Consider the following 23,836-nt stretch of genomic DNA (forward strand, 5'->3'; position numbering starts at 1 on the left):
TTCAACTTGATCCCAGAATAGGAAGTGGGAGAAAAAGGGTAAAAGAGTCAGACACACAGACAGACGGAGTGAGTTAATATAAGCTTGGTAAAAATGTGGATGCATAGTTACATTGACAAACAAAAGACAAATATGAGTTTGAGTTTGAGCTTTGAGTTTAGGCACATCGGCACAATTTAGGCGATGTCGTGTTCAGACATTGTTAAGTTTAGCGTCCTTGACATTGTTAAGTTTAGCGTCCTTGACATTGTTTAGTTTAGCGTCCTTGACATTATTTAGTTTAGCGTCCTTGACATTGTTTAGTTTAGCGTCCTTGACATTGTTTAGTTTAGCGTCCTTGACATTGTTTAGTTTAGCGTCCTTGACATTATTTAGTTTAGCGTCCTTGACATTGTTTAGTTTAGCGTCCTTGACATTGTTTAGTTTAGCGTCCTTGACATTGTTTAGTTTAGCGTCCTTGACATTGTTTAGTTTAGCGTCCTTGACATTGTTTAGTTAAGCATAAACATCTCCAAAAAAGTTGGATAGCTCCTTGTCAACAACCGGACTTGACCCAAGGGTCCTAATTTCGTTATGCAATTTTAATAGAACTACAAGACTTTTTTTTTATTTATTTTCCCATCTACGAAATTCTATTTAGCAGTATTAGACTTAGGATGATCATGGCGTCGCGCTGTGAAAACTGGAGCAACAATTGCAGAGTTTGAGTTTGAGTTTTGAGTATTTGGCACATCGGCACCATTTAGGCCATGTCGTGCCAGTAATCCTTCAAGGATTACTCTCCTTTACAAGAGATAAATTCCATACAGTTAAATCGTTAAAAGCAAGGTCTATTCACAGTTAAAATAGCACTGGTAGAAGATTAAGCGCCCGAGAAAAACTAGGCAGACGATACCAGCACAAGCTGAAACAACCTGCCTGGTGTGCAGCCGAACATTCCGGGCTCACGTACATTTCACCAGCTAGATGAGGCGAGAAACAGCAGTGCATATCCCTCAGTGGTCATCTTCGAACCACGATGAACGAACTAAACTATATCTCTAGCAGTGCTTGTGATGATAACTCAGAATGGATAGCAACAATATTGTTTATAATAGTATTTTTTTATTATTAATCTAATCAACTACAACACATGCAATGATAAAAGTAATGTACTAAAAGAATGCGGGTTAACATTGGTGGCTAGGAGTTAAGGGAACAAAAAGCTCTACAATTCTACTTTGAAACAACTATAAGAAGACTCTCTTTTAGTTTTCAGTGGAGAAAATGCTTTTTTTTCTTCCCCAGAAATTATCTTAACGAGGTTGTAACTCAAACCCCAATCTTAGTCTGATCATGTCCTTAAGTAAGGCAATCGGAATTTTTCCATTAGCCGCCTCTGGCAATTTATCGAAAAACAAAAATTCCAAATGATCCAGAATTGAGGTGCTATTGTTACTTGTGCTTAGCGCCATTAAAGAGTGGGGGCTGCAGAGGTAGAGTTGACAGTATCTCTGCATAGACTCCTTGCTCAGCCTGGCTCCAGTCACTGGCACGATACATGCGTAAAACTTCTCTCTCCCTTCTCTGTCTTTGACCACAACGACAAAGTTCCGTAGCACATCCGGGCTGTGGTAGAGCATCGCCTTGATGTTGCTGGCGTAGTAGGTCACATCTCCCAATTTCAGTTGCTCTCCGGCCCTGCCGAAGCAGTACAGGCTGCCGATGTCGTCCACGTAGCCCCTGTCTTGGGTGACGTAGAAACCGTTAACAAACGTCTGCATGACTCCTGGCTGATTATAGTAAGATGTCGCCATTGTAGGCGCTGAAAGATGAACGTGGGATATAATTATAATTAGGATTTAATTGAAACGTCAATGTTCAATAATCATGATTAAGTTTCAAGGAGGAATACAATGTCGTGAACGACACGACTTTTTAAATAAAACAAACGGTCACGTGATGTACGCGTCAAGGTCCAGAGAGAAGTGCAAACAGAATGTTTACTTAAGCATTTTGTCTTCGCGAAAATCCAAAATTTTAAGCATACAGTTGGAGTTTTAATAAAGGAATTTAATTAGAAATGAAAAGTTCTACTTTATTCCCTGTTCGAGAAGATTAGAAGTATAGATCTATAAAAGGAGGAGACAAACTTAAAGCGAGATATGTCAGTTAACTAGTTTTAAGCTTAATGTTAAATACTTTTGTGCATTTATTATTGAAATTAAGTTATATAGTATGTTAATATCATACTTTTGTGAATCTATTAGTGAAATTAAGTTTTATAGTGTGTTAACATTATGATCATTTTTTTTCTGTTATTTCTACTTTGAGAATTAAAGTGTTTTATATCATACAATATCATACAATATTTTAAGCCACATTATAAAGTATAACTGAATTGTATATTCATTAACACCTCGGAGGCTATGTTAGACTATCTCATCATATTTTTTTTATTAACTACTGTTTATATTAACAATAATATGTTTTTAATAAGTGGTACTGGCGGCCAATTGGAATACTCGTTTAAAATTTTGTAAAGCCTTAGGCACAAATGTATTTGAATTCTTAAAAAGTTTCATGAATATATTCGGTCAAACATTAAAATGAGCTTATTGTGTGCGTTAAAAGTTGGAAAAACAAACGTGATCTTTGCTCAAATCATATTGAAGAAAAACAATTTTGTTCAATTTTATCATTTTAATTTCAATAATTTTTTTTTAAAGTTTATTAATAAACCATGTTTCTTCGAAGTTGTACTAGATATTGGAAGGTAGCTGTACATTCACGTCTATAAAGAAATGGATTAAAAGTAGCTACATTGGTGCTTAGTACTATAACTTCAAGAATATCGAAACCAAAGTAAAGCTAGATCATAAATAACTTTTGTTTGGTACTAACTTATATCAATCTTACTAAAAAAATATTACACATTTTTTTTTAAAGTAATACTTTTGGTTAATACATACATAGTGTTAAGGATTTTTATACAAAATTGAGAAATTGATACATCTATAACAATGCTCTTAAAAATATCGTATAATTCTATTTTCAATTGCGCTTTTAATTAATAATTATTATTATACTATTATGTTATATATGTAAATAAATGTATTTATTATTAAGTGTAAAAGTAAAACAACCCAAAAGAAATTATAATTGATTTTCGTAGGGAAAAGAAAGAAAATGATATTGTTTCTGTAGCTGGAGAGACTATTGAATCAGTGCAAACTTTTAAATACCTTGGTACTATCCTAGACAATAAACTAAATTTTACTGCAAATACTGATTATATCAGCAAAAAGGGGCAGCAAAGATTACGATTACTGAGAAGACTGTCCTCGTTCAATGTTAGTGAAAAGGCTTTGGCTATGTTTTATCACGTCCACATCTGCAATATTTTAAGTTTTAATATGACTGCCTGGTATGGCAATCTGAGCATTAGAAATTAAAATAGACTCCATAGAATCCTAAATGCTGCTGGTAAAGTCATTGGTAAAAAACAAACCCCATTTGGGCAGCTGTTTGAGACAAACATCCATAAAAAAAGCAAAAAAGATTATAGAAATAAGAAATCACCCTTTGGGTCAGGATTTTGTGATTTTACCATCACAAAAGAGATACAAGACACCGATAGCAAAGACAAACAGACATAAACACTCATTTGTACCTCTGGCAATCAAATCATTAAATAGAAACAATTGATATATAATTTTTTCGTATGTAAATTATGAATGAAATGTATGAATGTACTTATTTTTTCATAGTTACTATGTTCTGTTTGGTGTAATGCACAAATTGTAAGACAAATTTCCTCATGGACAATAAAGATTATTATTATTTTTATTATTATTATTATTATTATTAACTGAGGGAATGATCGACAAAAGGACAGACAAACACCACAAAACCAATATCGGCTTTTTCTCTGTCGGGGGCTTTGAAAAACATGCTTATCAAAATATCAACACATTGGATACATCGTCCTTCTCTTACATTTTACTGCAATGTTTCCGACAGCGTAGGGCGCCAGTTGTTCGCCCTCGTCATTTACTATCTGTAACTCCACATCCTTGATGGGCATCCCGCAGTAATAGAGCTTCATCTCTGTCTTATTTTGCTGGCTGACCACCGCGGAGGTCAGCAGTCCAGTCTCGGTAGCGAAGTAGATCACTTTGACATACTCCGTCAGCAGACCGATGGCTCCAGTGATGGACTGACGGAAAATAGAAACATTCTTTACAGAAATGCAACAGTAAAATGTAGTTTGTCATTGGAGCTAGATGTAGCTAACACTATATGGATTTCGAATTTCGCGATCTTTATGGCGTTTCTGAGTCCACCCAGCTGTAACTGGTATATGACATTAGTTTGGGAAAAGTAAAAATAGTTGGGTTTCATTATTAAGTTTTTGTGTGACTCGATTCTATTTGTTTATAACATCAAAGGGATTAAAGAAAAAGAATGTCTCACTAAACCAAAAGAGAACTCTAAATACTGCGCCCGGTATTGGGATACTGTTTATTACCTTCGCAGAGACTGACCTTTCATTCAGTAATCTTAGTACTTCAATTCTGCCCGGACTCACCTTTAAATGTTTGTCTTCAAATCTTTTGCCCCAATTAGTTCATTGAATGTTTGTGTTTGTAAGTGTTTGATTTACATGTTTCGGATCAATCGGATGTTCCTTCTAAATTATAGGTTATTACATCTTAGCCAAAACATCCCGCAGGAAGGCGGCAGCGGGCAGGGTTCGAAGCAGGGGCCATCCCGACGACAGTTCAGAGCGATACCAATACAAACAATACTCAACGCTTGATTTAACAATAACATTTGTATTGATTCAAGAGATAAAGTAATAATGGTGATAATAATAATAATAACATATTTTGACTGACCAGACGGTCAATTTCAAACTCCTAGATTTACTGTTTATCAACAAACAAAAAAAAAGAAAAATCCGTAACCATCATTGACATGGCCTTACAACTAGCCCACAATAGAAGGGACATCGACATAAGAAACATACAAAATACAACAAGCTTAGAAATTTCGGGACTATAGAAGCTATTTATAGTAACAATAATCCCTGTTGTTTTATCAACCGAAGAGATCATTTCAACTTGCTTCGCAGACATATTCAAAGCCCTAAGCATTCATTAGAGGATCCGTACGACCTGTCAAAGGGCCTGCTGCAGATTTGCACATTAAAGAAATATCAGTGCTCACTGTTAAAGGGACTAGAAGGAGTTTTGTTTCCATTTAACGAAGCTCTACCTGGCAGTACCTGCGAATGAAAATTGATTGATTTCCTTATCAAAAAGGGCGACTTTGGAACAACGTTGTCGCCCCTACAGCAGTTTCATCCCATTACACTGACTGCTTTATGATTCAAATGAATCAGCATCGTCTCAGGATCTGCCTCAATTTAGGCCTGAGCGATACAAGCTGCCCAGTGGTAAAAGCTCCTTATTTCCCCCCAAGGTTCACTCTCACCTTTTTCCATATTTGGGTTTCTTCGCAAGTCAAAGGACAATTGAATCTAAGCCTTTCTTTCTAGGGCATATCTAAGTTATTGCCATCAACGAATACACATACAATGTCTTCAGATTACCTGGATAATCGGCTGTCCACCAGTGATGAGTGTATGTACTTTGTAAGATGGCCTCTTCTCTCTGAGAACTATAATGAGCTCCAGCAGCACTTGGGGCAAGAGGAAAGCGGTCTCACATTTCGCTTTGCAGATGACATTCCATTTGTCTTGGGCTGACACTCTCTTCTGACACTCAAAGTAATCCTTCCAAGGGGAAGAGACATAGTTCAAAATAATGTGCAAGAAATAGTAATAAGCACCCAAACATTTATAGTAATACTTAAAGAAGCAAAATATCAAAATACTTTAAAAAAAAAACACAAACACTTATCTTAGACAAAGAACTCCACATTTACAAGTATATCTCTTAATTATATATTAAAGTTATTTCACGTTTTTGGATATCAAATAAAGTAATTAGCTACCAAAAAATAATTGACAAATTAGTTAATTTTTAATTGATTCATTTTTTGTTAGGCGCATAAATGGCTGTTGGAAGTTTCAACTTGATACGAGAATTTGGTATGGGAGAAAAAACTGGTACAATTTTCTAAGGGGACTAAACCCCACATATTTAACCATCTCTTAATACAGAAGGATTAATCTCCATTGTCGGTATCAAACAAACTATTAATCAGACAGACAAAAAGAGTTGGTATAAGCTTTGTAAATATATATATATCAGTAAATTGATTGCATCTAGTATCGTTGCAAAGTTTCTCTTTACTTTTGAAAATGGCCAGAGAGGTGTAAGCTGAAATTTAACTACAATCTAGTAGCTTCTAATTTCTACAGTTAAGAGTTATTTTATGAAAGGGAGATAATTCAACAAACTTCAAACTTTATATTTGTGAATTAATCATTAAGTTTGAATTTATCAAGTGTTTCTTTGCTTTCTTTAAGGAACAATATTGTTATGATTTCTCTAACAAGATCAAAAAGTATTTTGTAAAATGGAATTATTTTATCTAATCATTGTAAACAAAGATCTTCGGCATAGGGTTAGGCTACAGTGTTATAAGATGTAACTTAGGGACATTTCAAGGCGCCTTCAGCAGCTCAATTTCAATGTAAAAAGTTCCCCCTTTCAGACCTTGCGATCTATATGTTAGATTATGTAAAGGTCATCTGTTTCTGTGACCCACGGTTAACGAGGGTGTCATGTGGCCAGCACAACGACCAATTGCCTTTACTTTTCCCCAACTAATGTCACGTACCCATTAGAGCTGGGTAGACTCGGGGGCCCAAAGATGCCGATGTTAAAATCCCTATCTTCAGCAGTAATTAATAACCAATAGTTAATTAGCTAATTTAATACTTTTTAAAATTGATTCTTGTGTTGTCAGGTAAAAGAAATAATTGTGCAAAATATTAGCTTAATTTGAGATTGGCTGTGGGATAAATAACGTGTACAATCCTTTTACCAGACAGACAGACAGACAGACAGAGTGAGTTGATATAAGCTTTATAAAAAAAAAATAATAAAACGCAGTTTATTAAATCGATAAATAACTGAAATTCATATGTCGCAATTTATTTCTGTGTTAAAACCAGAGTTTGACTAGTCAACACTGAGTCTTAACGCTCTGCTTTGTTTAAGATCTGATCCAAGTTTTGCAAATTTTTTCTCTATTTTTAGAGTCCTGTGCGAGGCCTCTCTTCCACCAATTGGAGGTCCTAGGAGACTACCTAGTTTTTCTATGCCACAGGCCAGCCCCTGCTTAATTAAACATCATAGAACAGAACTTAACAAAATGTATAGTGTATTAAGATATTCAATAATAAATGAAATCGTCCTACAAAGAACTCAATCAGAATGAAGTGCAATGAACTGATCAACTTAAAGACAAGATGACTAGACTGTCATTCCGAAAAGAATCAAACACTGTTAAGTGATACATTTTTATGCCCATATTCTTAAATTAATTACACTGTGGCTACACTATTAAATTAATGTCAATATAAAAATAGTAATTCTTTACCAGTAAAACTCTGACTGAAGATTCATTCAAGAAATCGTATGGAAACGAGAACACCCAGCCAAGAGGTCTATCGTTGAAGAAACATCCGTGATTCTTCTGAAACATTTTACCGACAGTGAGAATTGTCCAGTGCGACCTTGGAATCAAGAGACAGGTTCCCCTGGACCCAGTGGTGACAAACACTGTCGCTAGGTCATCGGGCTTCGGGGAGGCAATGTAGCCCTCGGATTCGTCATCCTCTAGGCTTTCCAAAAGAGAGACTTCCTGGCCACTGCCGTCGTCACGGTGGCAGTAAATCAGCTGTCTCACGCTCTGGACCTTGTCGATCTGTACGTTGGCCTGGCCGGACTTTTGCGACGAGTCTGGCATGAATGGTCGGAATAGTCTAAAGGCATGGTTCTCCTGGTTGGTGGTCAGCAATATGGCTTTACACTGGGCGGTTCTGATGGTGCTCCAAAACTGTTCAGAGAAATGTTCAGCAGTCTGAAAGAAGTAGAGCAGCATTAGATGTTCATGGCAGCGAGATGGTTGTCAGTGCTAGAACTGGATTACAAAGATATTTTTGTTTTGCATCATTCATGCCATCATTCACTAGATCTAAGACTATTACTTCACGACGATTGTCTCATAGAGAGTCGCATGTCATCTCTATTTCTTTATTCCTTTTTCTATGGGGAAGGGGGGGGGAGGATATTTGGTTTTGGTAAATCTTCGTCTTAGTTTTGTAGGTTCAGCTAGTATAGAAATTAAAAATATATAATTAAACACGTCTTCATAATTAATTCTTTTAATTAGTTCTTTAAATTTATTCTTTTAAACTTTCTTAAAGCGACTTAACGGATTCGAGAAATAGTTAAGACTGATTGAAATATTTTGAAATGCTTTCCGCTTGGGTGCAATGTAATATCGGTCTTGATTTTATCCAAGTAATAATTTTCTTTTTTGTTTTGAAACCAGTAGAAAAGACTTGGTATACATTCTGTGATTATGTTTATTCAAAGTGTAGGATGCTTCGAAAAATCCACTGTCTATCTACTATATAAATATATTCCGATGTCTAGATACTATATAAATATATCTAGCTTTTTGTGTGTGTCTGATGCACAAAATAAAAGAAGTGTTGTTTTTTTAAAAGGTTTTCTGATTATATTGTGTGCACTTTTAAGCAGTGCAGACTGAATTTAATGAGGGTTTCTTGTTTATACTGAACAATACTAAAGGAGGCATCAGACTCTCCGTCCATTCAGCTTCTATTCAGAAACTAACAGGCAACTAACTAGCGGTAATAATGGAGAGTCTACTTGGAGATTAAGTATCACGCATTGAAACCTCAATACAATTATAGTTCACTTGTATTTCATAGAGATGGCAACAGTAAACTTTAATTTAGCGACCCTGACATTGTTTAGTTTAACGTGAAAATCTCCACCACCCAAACACGAGAATTGCTTCGGGGGTAAGCTCAGAGGAAAAATCAGGAGCCGGTGATCCAAATATAAAAATTGTATTCGCTTTTATTAAGAGCTAAACAGCTGCTTGGAGAAGCAGCCATCTCGTCTTTAGAAAATAAAATAGAGTAGTCCCACGGCTCAATGCCGCCTATATGGATGACTCTGCTTACATTTTATACAAACGTCCATTATTAACAAATATTTACAGTTTTATGGTTGGCTAAAACTTTGACAACGCGGTTATCACTTGTCTTTCCAATGGGCCTTTATTTTTGTACATCGCTAATGTTTCATACAGGTGTCACATAATTTCTCTTTCAGTTTATTTTCATGTACTGGTTATGGTTAGTATTATGTTTAGTGCTGTGTTTAGGGTTAGAGCTAGGGTTAGGATACGTGTATTTCACTAGCGGATCAGGTGACGGGGGTGATGTAGGAGTGATTGCCCCCTTCCAACTCGACCCGGCAAATTTTGATAAAGATTACACTATTAGTGTACAAAAACATTCACTAGTCTTAATATTTTATAATGACTGTTTCTATCTTAACCATTTGTTATATTGTCGCCCTCCCACATGGTGTGTGTGTGGGGGGGGGAGTGACGACAGCATCTATAGCCCCCCTGGATGGGGACGGTTTAATCCCACGTATCTCTGGATTATCGTTCTTACCTCACAACTGACCGTGACGCACCCTGCCAGAAGGATTCCGAAATCTGTCAACAGTCTCTCTGGTGAGTTCAAAAGCGTGTTCCCGACTACGTCGCCGTCTGTAAGGCCGTACTTCCTGAGCCTTGCTGCAAACTTGCTGGCCACCTGGAGGATGTACTGGGGAGTCAGGGAGGCATACACCTCTGAGTCTTTCATAAATCTGAAAACCTCCTTGTCTGGAGCCTTCAGTGCCCATGCTTTGAGCGCCTCCACTATTGTCTCCGCACTTTCCGTTGCCATTGAGCTGAATAAATGTTTGTTATAACAAACTTGGTCATTTTATTTCAAGATTATATTTCAAAACTGACATCAAAATGAAACAAAAAGGATTACCTACAGTACGATGATGAAAAAGATTCTACGCAGTGGGGGCGCTGTAGGTGAGTGGTTAAGCGCTTGGCTTCCGTACCTGGGTTCTAATCTATTTGAAGACTGGGATTTTTAATTTCGGGATTTTTTAGAGCGCCCCTAAGTCCACGCATTTCTAATGGGAACCTGACTTTAGTTGGGGAGAGTAAGGGCGGTTGGTCGTTCGGCTGGCCAGATGACACCCTAGAGGTTCGTTAACCGTTGACCATAGAAACAGAATATTTTAACAACATCATGGATCGCAAGGTCAGAAAAGGAAACATTTTTTATTTACGCAAATGCTATTGAGTGCGTGGTTCAAGCCTTTGTAAAACTATCTGGATAAGTTGTAAAGATAGGCTGAAAAAGATTCTGATGTAACCATGAGAGATTCCATCGTAGTTGAGGCTATAAATAGAGAAGTGAACGGTGAAGTGTGGGATGAGAGACAACCGAGAGACGAATGTGAGGGTGACGTGTTGTGACTCTGTGTCTGTTTGTCAATCTACGTTACGTTCATTTTTAAAAGAACTTTAAGTTTTATTCAAGTTTGACATTAAAAAAAATGAATCCGCCTGAAATTGTGTAGTTTAGCGAACTGTTTATGTTAAAAATCAACTTTACTGTACGCTAGAAGTAATAAATGAGGCATTACCGTCCCGTCGGATATAAAATGTCTAATGGAATGTGTGAACAATACAATTCACAAACGAATTCGTGACACTATACTTGTATTACAGCGTCCATTAATGTAGAGATCTGGGGGGGGGCGGGGAATCAAATACTGTATAAGGCTGGGGACAGTCAATAAAGCAGAACCCACGTAACCATGACAACCACATGTCTCGGTCAGCTTACCGTAAATAACTTTTAATTTGACCACTCTCCCTCTCACTATCCACCAACCAGTCTAGTTCTACTTACATCTAGATCTACCTGCCTTTGTCTAACTCTTATACATCTATCAAACTCTTAAATAATCTAGATTCTAGATCTAAAGTTTCAAGTGGTTTGTTCTCTAACAAATTAAGACTCACTTTAGATTTCCATTTCCAAACCAACAAGACACTAAAACCCCTGTATATGAATACTTATATAGATCCAATAGTCTTGTACTTCAGTAAGTTCTTCTAGTGTAGACTGTCTAGACTTTTCTAAGCATGATGTCTGGAATAAAATTGCACTTTTGATTGTAGCTGTGCCAGACAGTGCTATCAGTGAAACATTTCTGAAAATCAAGACGCGAAAACGTAGACAAATGCTTTCTGAAATCAAGATCTCAACCTCAACGTAGGTATTATAACAATAACAATAACAATATAGATGCGAAGCCAACAATATTCACATTGAGGTATACACAACGAGCCCTCTGTGAAGTAGGCCTTTATGTACTTGTCTTTGACAACAATTGACCTTGAAACATCCTTACTAAAATAGGAATAAATGAGTTTTTAAAATCTTTCTGTTCTAGTTCGAATGGAGAGGAGACGACCACTCATCGAGATCTGAAGTAACTGTGGTCTAATGGGTCCAAATTGTCTTTGAAAATTTTGGAAAGGCATTTTTTATGAAACAGATTTTCAAGAGATGGTACCCGAGTTCAAGTGATATACAATGCTTTTTAAAATTAGTTTATTTAGCCTATGTCCTTGTACTGGTGAAGTATTACTATACCACCAGCTGATAGCAAAGTTAATAAGACTACAATGGTTGCTGTGTAAAATTTTTTTTTTTTTAATTTTATATTTTGCGAGCTTCCTATGTATAAAGATTTGACAGTATTCACTTCTTTGTTACTTATGGTTGTACCTAGGTATTTGTATTCTTCCACTTGGTCTACGGTTTGGTTGTTTATATGAATTTAGTAAGATAGTCTTTTTGTTTCATAAAATCAACAATCATTTCTTTAGTTTGTTGAACATATAGAATTACGTAACCATCTATACACCATTGGTAAAAGGTGTTAACCTAACTTTTTTTTCATATTAAAGTGGTTCATTTTTATGAAATATCTGCTTGCATAGTAAATATTTAAAAGATTAAAGGGTTCATTTTCGGAAAACAAAAAGGACTAAAATATCATGATGTCCGATTTTCTTTCTTTTCTAGTTTCTGAGATCTAAACAGGACGGACGGACGGATAGACAGACCACACGAAATTAATAGCGGCTATTTCCCTATCGCAGGCTTCTAAAAAACTATTCAGAGTCTGTATGGCTAACTAGCAGTACACACCTTCTACGCCCGTTGTACCTAGGCTTTATATTGTTCATTATGGCCGGAAAACACTTTTAATTAATTTTTTTTGAAATATAACGAGTCACATTTTAACGATCAACCCTAACATACTTTCTCAACCCTTGATTTAGTGTATGTGTTACAATGAAATGTTATGGTCCGCTCTCTCTTTCCTTCTCTCTCTTTCTCTCTTTTCAATCTCAGGAACTCCATTTTTTTTTTTTTACCTACGCATCGTAATTTCTCCCACATAGACTTTTGACTTAATTGGGTAAGACACGCTTCAGCATGCATACCAGACATATAGGCCTACACGCTCTCATAATTAGGGACCGTTAATTTTAGTAGCAATTTTATTTATTCGCTCCCTTCCCCTTTTCCAAGCCAACAACAAAAAGTAGATACCCCATTTCTACATTTATCTTGGACAAAAATAAGAAAATATGGGAACCTAGGCTTGGAGATTAAGCGGTTATGAAAGTTTTCTAAAATAACAATATAACCTGATGTTACATCAACTGAGCGGATAATGACCTCACAGATACCTCCAAGGCTCTTAACATTCCTAAGAGGATTCTCGTTGCTTGTCAGAGGATGGTACTGCTGCAGACCTACCACATCATAGAAAATTTATCAGTGGATACTGTTAAAGAGACTACAATGAATTTTATGTTTTTCTAACGAAGCTTGACCATGGCAGTGCAAGAGAATGATTATTAGATAGCTTGTAACACAATAATAATAATCTTTATTATACATTAGGAAATTAGTCTTACAATTTGTGCATAGTGCAGAAAAAGCCCACATTTTAACCAAAGAAAACAAAATACACATTCACACCAGACTCACTCAAAAGTAAAAGGTGCAATGTATATATCAGATAGTTGAATTGTATTTTATGATTTAATTGCAAGTGGAACAAAAGAGTTTCTGTGTCTGTTTGACTGTTGTGTCTTGTATCTTCTTTGGGTTAGCAAAATCACATTCTTTATTTTTTATTTCTCAAATCTTTTTAGCTTTCTTTTGAATGTTTTTCTCAAACAGTTGGACAACGGGGCTGGCTTTTTACAATGACCTTGCCAGGAGCATTTAGAATTTTATGATTTTTTTTTTTTAAATATTCAGATTGCCATACCAGGCAGTGATATTGAAAGTTAAAATACTGCAGATATGAGCATGGTAAAACATTGCCAACGCCCTTTTTGCTACCACTCTACAACTTATACAAATAACAATACAATGTGTACTGTGTTCCGAGCATTGTAATTTAATTTGTAGTTAAAAGCATAAAACTATAACTTTAGCCCTGCGAACTCGGCCAGGCTAAACATCGGTATGTACGTCGGTGTCCACGACAATGGTTATTGCTTAAATTGAACTCAGTGTCCCTAACATTGTCCGTATCTGAGATAAACTGTCCTAAACATAAAAAAGTAATATATATATATATATACATACATACATACATACATACATACATACATACATACATACATACATACATACATTCATACGCCTTACTATCTACTTTATAGTATATCTATCTATCTATATCTCTCTCTCTCTCTCTCTCTCTCTTCTTTTTCGGTGTAACGTCTGTATTATATAAGATAAGATAAGTATTTATATATCCCTCTCTCTTTCTCTCTCTAAGTCGAGCTTCTGATGAAAAAAAAGTTTTTATAAATATTTATGCTATAGCTGTGCTGTTAACACATAGCTGTTGTAGAACAAGGTCCTTCAGTCGAGGTTTGTTAACCTTCCCTGTAAATGTCTGGGGAAATCGCTCAAAAAGAAAAATGTCTGCCAGCTCCGGTTTAAATTTCTCCGACGTGGTTGAGGTCATGAAAGAAGATGTGTAAAAGTCCATCAAAGATTCTTTGGTGACAGTAGAACCTGGTTTGGGCACCACGCATGCGTAAAAACCGGCGGCATTGTCCGTAACCGACATAACCAGAACCACTACGTCTGCCACGTCCGGACACTTTGATAAAACCTTCTCAGGCCAACTGGTGTATACAAGGAGAGGTCCCTGAGATATGACATCGCCAGCGCGGCCGAAACAGAACAGGTTTCCAGACTCGTCCAGCATGCCACGGTCGCCTGTAATGAAGTACCCGTCTGGGGTGAAGATAGAGCTGCTCGCAACTGCTGGGAGGTAGTTGGTCAGGATGAAAGGCGCTGCAAATAAAGAAAAAAAACAACACGTGATTGTTGGAAAACAAAGCTAAAACATCTTTGGTTTGAGTGGTTAGTGGACTTGTCAGGACCTTTATTTTGACATCTTTCATTCACAATCTTTTTTTATACAAATATCATATAATAAGGGAAGAAAGAAAGGGGACGGCCCAGAAATGCCTGGCGCAGAGATTCAGATGCCCAACTGATTAGAAAAACTACGGGTCGGAGAGACTCATCCAGAATCGAGACGCCTGGAAGAAGCTCTTTGGTAGATTATTCCCCAGACGTGACCATGGAGAGATGTTCTTCAGTTTTTCCACGTTCTACGGAAAGGTCTTCAAACACCCTTTGACCAAATGATATGACCATACCACGTATGTTTGTCTTGACTTAAAAGTAGTTAGAGTCTCATTGTAATCAGCTTACAGTTGCTAACTCACCTACAAAGCCAGAGTTACTCAAACATTTACTAGTTACTACCCCCTAGAACAAAACATTTACGTTATCTCTCTTCTCCTCTTAGCCATCTTGAGATCTATAAGGGCAAATTGAGCTATACCAGCACTGTTTAGCACTGCCCAGCGAAAATTGTTATCCTGCATTCTGAGGGTTAAGAAAGTCATTCTCCTGGCGTCTACAAAGCACTATTTCTCGTAATAATAAGAACGCAGGTCAAATAAAGGGATTAAAGTAAGACGGGATTAAAGTTATCATCCCATTCAATGAAAATAATTTCGAATTTACAAATCACGTAAAAGATAGAATCAAGATTCTTAAGAAGATAAAATGCGTTGATTTTCTACAACTCATTTAAATCTTATGATTCACTTGCAATTTTTGTTTTAATTAAATTAAAAAAAACTTTCACTTTTAATTTGAAATATGCTCCTAATGCTTGATGAGTAGACTTTGATCCGATCTCTCTCTCTCTCTCTCTCTTCTTGAAATAATTGTTTTAAATACCTACACTTAAGTAAAATAAGCCCTTGCTCGTTGGTGGCTACCGGGTTATTGCTGTCGTCCACTATGGTCAACGAGATGTCTTTACCAGGTTTACCAACAAAGTTGTCTTTCATTTGGTCAGCGGAGGTGACAACTCCGACGCTGACCATAGCACACTCCGTTGAGGAGTATGTTACTACCAAGGCATCTGTAAGTAATCCTACTGCAGGTGAGAGATTCTGGGGAGTTGGATCAATGGTACAATATTAGAAAACATGATCAATGGAGATTGTTGTAGGAGTGATTTGTTACATTGATCGTGAAAATCGTGTTTGTTGGAGTTAGTGAAAGAGAAAAGGAATATATTAAACATGGCATTACGTCAATCACCCTTAAGTAGGAGTATTAGTAATTTATAAATAAATAAGCTATTTATCATAGACATAGATCCATATAAGATCTGAGCAGTTTATATGTATTATTTATCTATCGAAGGCTAGAGGGTTTATAGTATCTGCTATCAATAGAGGACTAGACTATATGGAGCACACATGTTAAAGATTGATCTGTCATTTCGTCTTGTGAAGGCTTGAAGCAGATGGCAGCATAAGACTTTCTAGATACATCCTTATCAGTGTTCAAAGTATTGAGTGACCGATGCAAAAATACGCGATAGACTGTTCACACTTACCCTTGTAATCGGCTGACCACCGGTCACTATGAAGGGAATCTTGTAGGAGGGCTTTGATGTTGTGTAGGTGTGGATAAGGTCCAGTATAGCAATGGGTAGCATGGCGGCGCCAGTACACTGCTCTCTGCTGATCACGTCCCATATGTCTGTACTGGTCTCTGCAAAGTCGTCCGTTAATTTGTCCTAGTGACCAGAACAATGACAGAGGACATTTTATTATTTAAGATTTTTCACAGACAGCCTTTAGAACATTTTCCTACATGGCGGAAACAAACTAGAAACTGAAATGTTTCGGTGTATCCTGTGTAGAAAATAAAAAAGCATTGATGTGGTGGATAAGTTAGGGTCATATGTATATATATGTCTTTGAACATAGCTTATCAACCATATCAACACTTCTTATTATATATATATATATATATATATATATATATATATATATATTTATATATATATATATATGTGTGTGTGTGTGTATGTGCGTGTGTATATGTATGTGTGTGTGTGTGTGTGTGTGTGTGTGTTTCAAATGCTATGATGATTCTTATGAATATTGTCAATTTTTTTAAAGATCTTCTGTTAGTAGCTTTTATTTGGTTTGCGATTTTGAAGTTTAATTTAGCGTCCTTGAAAAAAAAAAGATAGTGTCATAACATTTTATGTAAAAAAAAATATTACCTGAAGAACCCTATGGGAGCATCTAACTATATAGTCGAACGGGAATCCTCCCATCCAGCCAAACGGTCGGTCAGAGTAGTATTTTACGTTGCCGCCTTCAAAAGACCTGCCAGCTTGCAGTATCTGCTCGTGCGTCCTGGGCACCAGCTTGGAGAACCCGGACGTTCCTGAAGTGGTGAACAAAACAGCCAAGTCACTTGGCGACGTCTCTGCGTCAGAAAAGATCTCATCCTGCCCCAGATCTTGCAGCAGTGGAGTCAGATCTCCCTCCACACGGGAACAGAGCAGCAGTTTTGTCAGAGAGGGTGCCTGTTGCACGAAGACCTCAGTGTACTCTGCACAGTTCTGACCAATGAGAGGCTCAAACAACTTGAACATCGCATTATTGTTCTTCTTGTAGAGAATAACTCCTTTACAGTTAGAGTTGTTGGCGGTGAGGAAGAAATCAGAGCCGTCAACTTCACAAACCTAGATAGCAAATGTAAAATATAGCTTTTGATTTTATATGTAATGTTTTATGTATATATATATATATATATATATATATATATATATATATATATATATATATATATTATAGCTTTTATATAGCGCTACTTGCATGCTTATAGCATGCTCAGAGCGCTTTTGGTCCAATCTCATTTGTGGTCCAGTGGGGGGGGGGGAGGGGGTATCTAGGAGTTGGTTTTCCGTGCTGCCTTTAGGCGCTCAGTAAACACCACTCAGCCCGAGTCGGGTGTGTCGAACCTCGAGCCCCATTCTAGGTAGCCAAGCCAAGCCACGTTCAAGCGCAATTGGGTTATACAATTGGCCTCTCGACCACGCTTCCCACTAAATGTATTATTTTAACATTGATCATACAAACCTAATACAAATAATATAACAATCTTTTTAAAAGCTACTGATGCAACTTTTAAATTCGTGATACTACAATAGGTCTATGTTTCTGTACAATTGAAACAAATAAAATCAAATAAATATGAACACTTTATACGTTGCACAGTGATATGATTTAATAGTAAAAAGTTTACCTAGTAGTTCTGGACTAGAAGATTAGTATTATAAAATGATGGCTTGGTACTAGACTAGTATCTAGAAATACATTCAGATATTATACAAGAGCTACTACATATTTATTGCCACCAATGTAGACTCCGTCCACAGCTACACTCGCAAAGCTCACTAAAATCAGACTTATGCTATGATTGGTCTTAATCAAATTCTTATATAATTGCTAATCTTGGACGCTAACTGCAAAGTTTGAGAGTAGGATACTAACAATGAAATTGAGATGCTATAGAAGGATACTAGGTATCAACTACAAAGACGACATCACAAATGAGGAGATTCAGAACAGGATCACATTGGCCCCCATGATGACCTATTGGCTACACTGAAAAAAACGCTGACTAAAAGTTTATGGTTATATAACAGGGCCCTTCGAGCTCGCAAGACCTTCTATCAGGGAACAGTACCAGGTAAAAGAAGAAGAGGTCGACAAAGAAAGCGATGGAAAGACAGCATCAAAGAGAGTAGTAGCCTGTCACTGGAAGAGATTCTACTTAAGGCAAAAGACAGAGCGGAACAGAGGAAGGCGGTCGACATTTCATGTGTGGTGCCCCAACGGTTTATAAGACTAAGGATTAGTGATGGTGGTGAAAAACTTACTACATTTCTTAAATGAATAATCACACATGCACAACATTATAAAAAAAAATAGCTTTTAATATATATACATATGCAATGCAAAAATGTCAACAATAATTTTTATATCTATTGGTCATTTAAATAACAATTCTCTTCAATATCAATATACTTTAACAGTGCCCCATCGATTTTAAAGACTAAGGAATAGTGAGTGTGGAGGTGTAGATTATCTAAATATATTTCTTAATATGCACAGCACAACATTACAGAAATAACGTTTTACTATAGGGCCTATACAGATGCAATGCAAAAATGTCATCAATATGTTTATATGCTTTGGTCATTTAAAAAAAATGTCTCTCAAATATCAATATACCTTAACAGTGCCAATAAAGAGACACTCCTACCTGAGCGTTGACCATGACACACCCTGCCATGATAATCCCCATGTCTGTCACAAGTCTTTCTGGCGAGTTCGGGAGCCCGTTGGCTATAACGTCCCCTTTTCTAAAGCCGTACCGTCGTAAGCGGGATGCAAACCTCCCGGCCTTCTCATACACAGCACGTGGAGTGTACTCACTAGTGACGCCATGCTTGTTGACGAAAGTAAAGACCACCACTTCCGGTTTCGTGTCTGCCCATTGCCGCATGGACGCCACAATGGTATCCATTTCGAGATGCTGTATCAGCCTGGGGACTTGAACCCGAACCTATCAGTCATGCGTGGTGATATCTGGAGAGATTAAACAACACATTATATCTCTTCTTAACCAACAGACCTGGATTAGTAGTTGATTATGAAATTATCCCTGGTCTATCAGACCATGAGATCATAAAAATACACAGTCAGATAAAAGCAGTAGCCAATACAAAACCCAAAAGAAAAATCTTACTCTGGAATAAATGTAACCTAACACAACTACACCAAGCTGCACTAAACTTTCAACAAACATTCTTATTAGAAAAAGACATTAACCAACCAGTCGATGACCTCTGGAATTTCATTAAAAACCATCTTAAAAGCAAAATAGAAAATCATATACCAACTAAATACACATCAAACAAAATAAATAAATGCTGGTTTAATAATAGACTAAAGAAGCTTTGTAAACAGAAGGAAAACCTCTATAGAAAATTTAAAGAAACTAATGGAGAAAGAGTTTACAAATAGTATATAAAAATTAAACACTTAACCCAAAAAGTAAGCAGACAGCTGCAGAGTGAATACATAAACAATGTAATATCTAAAGATAACAACAAAAACCTATGGTCATACATTAAGTCTAAGAAAATGGAAACAACAGGCGTAGCGCCATTAAAAGATGAACATAACATAATACATAATGATAATGAAACTAAAGCAAACATTCTAAACAAATACTTTGCATCAGCATTCTCAGCCCCAGGAGACAAAGACATATTACTGAATTTGAACCAAGTAGACAACATAGAAGATATAGTAGTACAAGAAAATGGAATTCAAAAACTATTAGCCAACACCAAACCAAATAAAGCTTCTGGACCTGATGGTATTCCAGCTAGATTACTCAAAGAACTAAGTAATGAGCTAGCCCCAGTGTTCAAAATACTCTTTCAGGCTTCACTTAACCAGGGCAGAGTACCAAAGGACTGGAAAGAAGCTAATGTCACCCCCCCTATTTAAAAAAGGAGAAAAATCTGACCCAGGGAACTACAGACCAGTATCACTTACCAGCATCACATGTAAAATCCTAGAACACATAATATGTAGCAACATCATAAACCACTTAGACAAACATAATGTCCTCACACCATACCAACATGGCTTTAGGAAATATAGATCATGTGAAACACAACTAATAGGACTAATTGATGATTTTTCAAAAGGTTTAGATAATAGTGAACAAATAGATGCTATCTTACTAGATTTTTCTAAGGCTTTTGACAAAGTTCACCACCATAGTTTGCTTAAAAAATTAAAATATTTCGGCATTAATGGTCCACTGCATCAGTGGATTAAAGACTTTCTGATAGGGAGAGAACAAACTGTAATAATAAATGGCTCTAAATCAACACCGATAACAGTAAACTCAGGTGTACCTCAAGGTACAGTCTTGGGTCCACTACTATTTTTAATTTACATAAATGATTTACCAAATTGCATTAGTTCAGGAACAAAAGTCAGATTATTTGCAGACGATTGCATAATATATAGAACAATAAAAACAACACAAGACACAGATATTTTACAAAGAGAATTAGATGAATTACAGAAATGGGAATCAAATTGGAGCATGTCTTTCCACCCAGAAAAATGTCAGTTGTTAAGAGTAACAAAAAAACTAAAACAAATTAATTCCACTTATCTTATTCATGGCAAACCAGTATCACAGACTAAAAACGCAAAATACCTAGGTGTTATAATAAATGAAAAACTATCATGGAATCCACATATTGATGAAACTACAAAAAATCAAACAAAGCATTAGGATTTATTAAAAGAAATTTCTATAAATCAAATAAGAACATAAAACTAAAATGTTACTTAACCTTGGTTAGGCCAATAATAGAATATGCATCCTCCGTTTGGGACCCCTCAACTCAAGAAAACATTAAGAAACTGGAACAGACACAAAATAGAGCATTGAGATTCATAACAAACGAATATTCACATTTGACTAGAGTAACACCTTTAGTAAAATCACTAAATTTAGAAAGCCTTCAGGACAGAAGGCTCAAAAGTAAAGTAGCAATCATACATAAAACACTGAACCATAATCTTCAAATACAAAAACAAAATTTAATAAAATACTCTGAAAGACACAAAGATAAAGGCACATTCCTCGTCCCATATGCTAGGACAAATTTGTACAAATACTCCTTCTTCCCTAGTGCTATTAGAGCATGGAATGGGTTGCCTGAGCTAGCCAGGAAAACCAGTGACTTGGCAGAATTTAAGTCATTGGTTAATATGCATGACTAAATGCATGACGCGTAGGACGTAATCATCTTCTTTTTTTAAGTAACGTCTGTATTATATAAGATAAGAAGATAAGAGAGTGAGTATTTCTTTGATACAAATAGAACGGAGGAGCAAAGCGAAGATGGCAGTGGATTAAATATCTAATATGATTATATTTACATCTTGGGCAGAATTATTAAGTGCGCAGTAAAGTGGTATTTGGCGCCCAGAATTCTCTTAACTTTCTCCGCTTCTGAAGTGTCGCAATGACTCAGACAATACACTAAGCCCGCAAGCAGGTTTCAAAATCGGCCAGGGCTTTCAAAATCGGCCAGGGCTTTCAAAATCGGCCAGGGCATTTTATTACAGTCTGACCTACAAATCGTTTACCATATCATGGACATCCAATCATGTCTGTCCTCAGAAGTTTTGTGTAAAGTTTAATAATGTATCAAAAGTAGTTAGCTATATGAATAATTTATTAGATGTTTAGCTCTATTAGGAGGTAGATAAAGTATAAATAACACTTGGAATAGAGAATGTTTAATGTGAAAAAATTTCTGCTACCATATACATTAACATAGTCATGTACTTTTCTTTTCGCCTATGCGTCTGTCCTCGGCGACGGATTTTCGTTTGGTCTCAAATGTGTATCCCGCGGCCTTTGTGAGTGACCTCCAGCTGTCTCCTTCTGAAGCCACATGCAACCAGGTACTCTCTTCTATGTCAGCTAAGGCAAGTTGGCGCCTAAGCTGCTCTTTAAAGCGTTTCCGTGGGGCACCTCTGTTACGTTGACCACCTTTTAGCTCAACAAAAAAGACTGCCTTTGGCACATGTTGGCCCCCCATACGGGATACGTGCCCTGCCCAGCTATACTGTCCATACCGGCGAACTAGGCCCCATAGACGCCTAATTTCAAGGGGACTAATTCAGCTTATACACCACCACTTCAGGGTAGATGATTTTAAGGTCATCTGTTTCTGTGGCCCACGGTTAACGACAGTGTCTTGCGGCCAGCACAACGACCAACCGCTTTAACTTTTCCCCAACTAATGTCCGGTACCCATTAGAGCTGGGTGGACTCTGAAGCGTCAAAGTCAAATTGTTTATCTCTTCCGTTGCTATCAATAAAACTCAATGGACCTCATTCACCAATCGTAAACTAACAACATTTAGTCACGTGATTCTCTTTCTCTTCTATACAAATTACGGTCTAATTTTAAATACACAATGGATATCACGTGACAGTTTTTTTCCCTGTTGTTTTATCAATATTATCACGGGACTAAATGTTGTTTGTTTACGATTGGTGAATGAGGTCCATTTAGCTTTCTTAAATATTCGGATTCCCATATTGGACAAGAATCATTATAACATTTCAAATGTAGATCTTACCTCAAGTTAAAAAAGTGAAAAGTGTGGATTAAAATGTAAACGCCTCGTGGATATATTTAGAATCCTTCTTTCCATGCATTAAACGAGACATCGCTAAACTAAAGCCATAAAATTCGTTTCATTCATTCCGTGGATGGTCTACACTAGAACTAGATCCATATATAGAAGACTTTTTCTTCTTTCTAAATACTTAAGTCTCATTCAAGAAGAAAACTTTCTGGTGCTGAATTTATCCCGCCAAAAAGTATTTAACAAATTTGTAATATTTAATTAATTTTATTAAGTAATTAATGATCCTATTATATCTAAATGCTCTCTTATTAGAAATATGTTCATCAATATAAGGTTATAACGGCTCTGTCTGCATTAGTTGCGGCAAAATATACAGGTCACCACCAGGGTAGCGGAAGTAGAGACTTGACAGTACGAATGTGAAAGTTTGACTATAAACAAAAAGTATTGTCTGTCTGTGTTGTCAGCTCGGCTTGATACTCTCGTCTGCTTTGTGTGACTGATGGCGAACCGATTTAGACATTGGGAGAGGGGGTTGTTGACTTATAGCACCAAACTGCTGGTAGACAACTAAACCACTGTAGGTGTATTGTGTTTTAACTTGTAGCACCAAACTGCTGGCAGACAACTAAACCACTGTAGGTGTATTGTGTTTTGACTTGTAGCACCAAACTGCTGGCAGACAACTAAACCACTGTAGGTGTATTATGTTTTGACTTGTAGAACTTGAAATACCTTGTCTAACGTATTTGTGAACAAGACTATGTATAAGTTAAATGTCAATGTAACTTGAGATAAAATGAAATAAATGTAAGTAGCTTTGAAGGACAAGGTCGGCACTGTCTGCTGATGCTCCTCAAGGGCAAATCTCACTAGTCCCTATTCTTAGCTTCCCGAACATGTGATGTCCCATTGTGTCCGGTTTTGAGACGAAGTATTATGTGTTGGTCATGTCGGGACAGCGTGTAATAGGCATCTTTTTTTCTTGAAATGTCTGTGTCAGCAGGTCCAGTTCTCGTCTATGTTTTTAACATTTCTTCCGGGT

The 23,836-nt window shown here is 36.7% G+C and overlaps 2 protein-coding genes across 3 annotated transcripts; both read right to left on the reverse strand.

Annotated features, from left to right (window-relative positions):
• Nucleotides 1-1,084: 1,084 nt before the first annotated feature.
• On the reverse strand, nucleotides 1,085-11,264 carry LOC106067430 (uncharacterized). Its single transcript, XM_056037133.1, has 6 exons — nucleotides 11,104-11,264; nucleotides 9,680-9,962; nucleotides 7,558-8,040; nucleotides 5,597-5,779; nucleotides 3,979-4,198; nucleotides 1,085-1,804 (listed from the first exon to the last, which is right to left on the reverse strand). Exons 2-6 carry the CDS (start codon nucleotides 9,956-9,958, stop codon nucleotides 1,296-1,298), a joined length of 1,674 nt encoding a protein of 557 aa, XP_055893108.1. The 5' UTR covers nucleotides 9,959-9,962; nucleotides 11,104-11,264; the 3' UTR covers nucleotides 1,085-1,295.
• Nucleotides 11,265-13,548: 2,284 nt separating this feature from the next.
• Nucleotides 13,549-23,031, reverse strand: LOC106067435 (triostin synthetase I-like). 2 transcript variants are annotated; one of them, XM_056037146.1, is made up of 6 exons: nucleotides 22,780-23,031; nucleotides 18,851-19,176; nucleotides 16,797-17,264; nucleotides 16,119-16,301; nucleotides 15,453-15,666; nucleotides 13,549-14,485 (listed from the first exon to the last, which is right to left on the reverse strand). In XM_056037146.1, exons 2-6 carry the CDS (start codon nucleotides 19,112-19,114, stop codon nucleotides 13,995-13,997), a joined length of 1,620 nt encoding a protein of 539 aa, XP_055893121.1. In that variant the 5' UTR covers nucleotides 19,115-19,176; nucleotides 22,780-23,031; the 3' UTR covers nucleotides 13,549-13,994. The 2 variants fall into 2 exon arrangements, with proteins under 2 accessions (XP_055893121.1, XP_055893122.1); XM_056037147.1 differs by lacking the exon at nucleotides 22,780-23,031 and adding an exon at nucleotides 20,973-21,024.
• Nucleotides 23,032-23,836: the final 805 nt, after the last annotated feature.

Source organism: Biomphalaria glabrata, chromosome 8, assembly GCF_947242115.1.
Source record: "Biomphalaria glabrata chromosome 8, xgBioGlab47.1, whole genome shotgun sequence".
Classification (NCBI taxonomy): Eukaryota; Metazoa; Mollusca; class Gastropoda; family Planorbidae; genus Biomphalaria; species Biomphalaria glabrata.

Bases quoted from the DNA above. Each gene is read 5' to 3' on its own strand.
- LOC106067430 (XM_056037133.1), bottom strand. From the start codon at position 9,958: ATGGCAACGGAAAGTGCGGAGACAATAGTGGAGGCGCTCAAAGCATGG. The intron at 4,199-5,596 runs GTAATCTGAAGA...ATTTTCCGTCAG, and splicing joins GTGGACAGCCGATTATCCAG to TCCATCACTGGAGCCATCGG. The intron at 1,805-3,978 runs GTAAGAGAAGGA...TTCATCTTTCAG, and splicing joins CGGAAACATTGCAGTAAAAT to CGCCTACAATGGCGACATCT.
- LOC106067435 (XM_056037146.1), bottom strand. From the start codon at position 19,114: ATGGATACCATTGTGGCGTCCATGCGGCAATGGGCAGACACGAAACCG. The intron at 17,265-18,850 runs GTAGGAGTGTCT...TTTGCTATCTAG, and splicing joins GTGTCATGGTCAACGCTCAG to GTTTGTGAAGTTGACGGCTC. The intron at 14,486-15,452 runs GTAGGTATTTAA...CTTTATTTGCAG, and splicing joins AGGGCTTATTTTACTTAAGT to CGCCTTTCATCCTGACCAAC.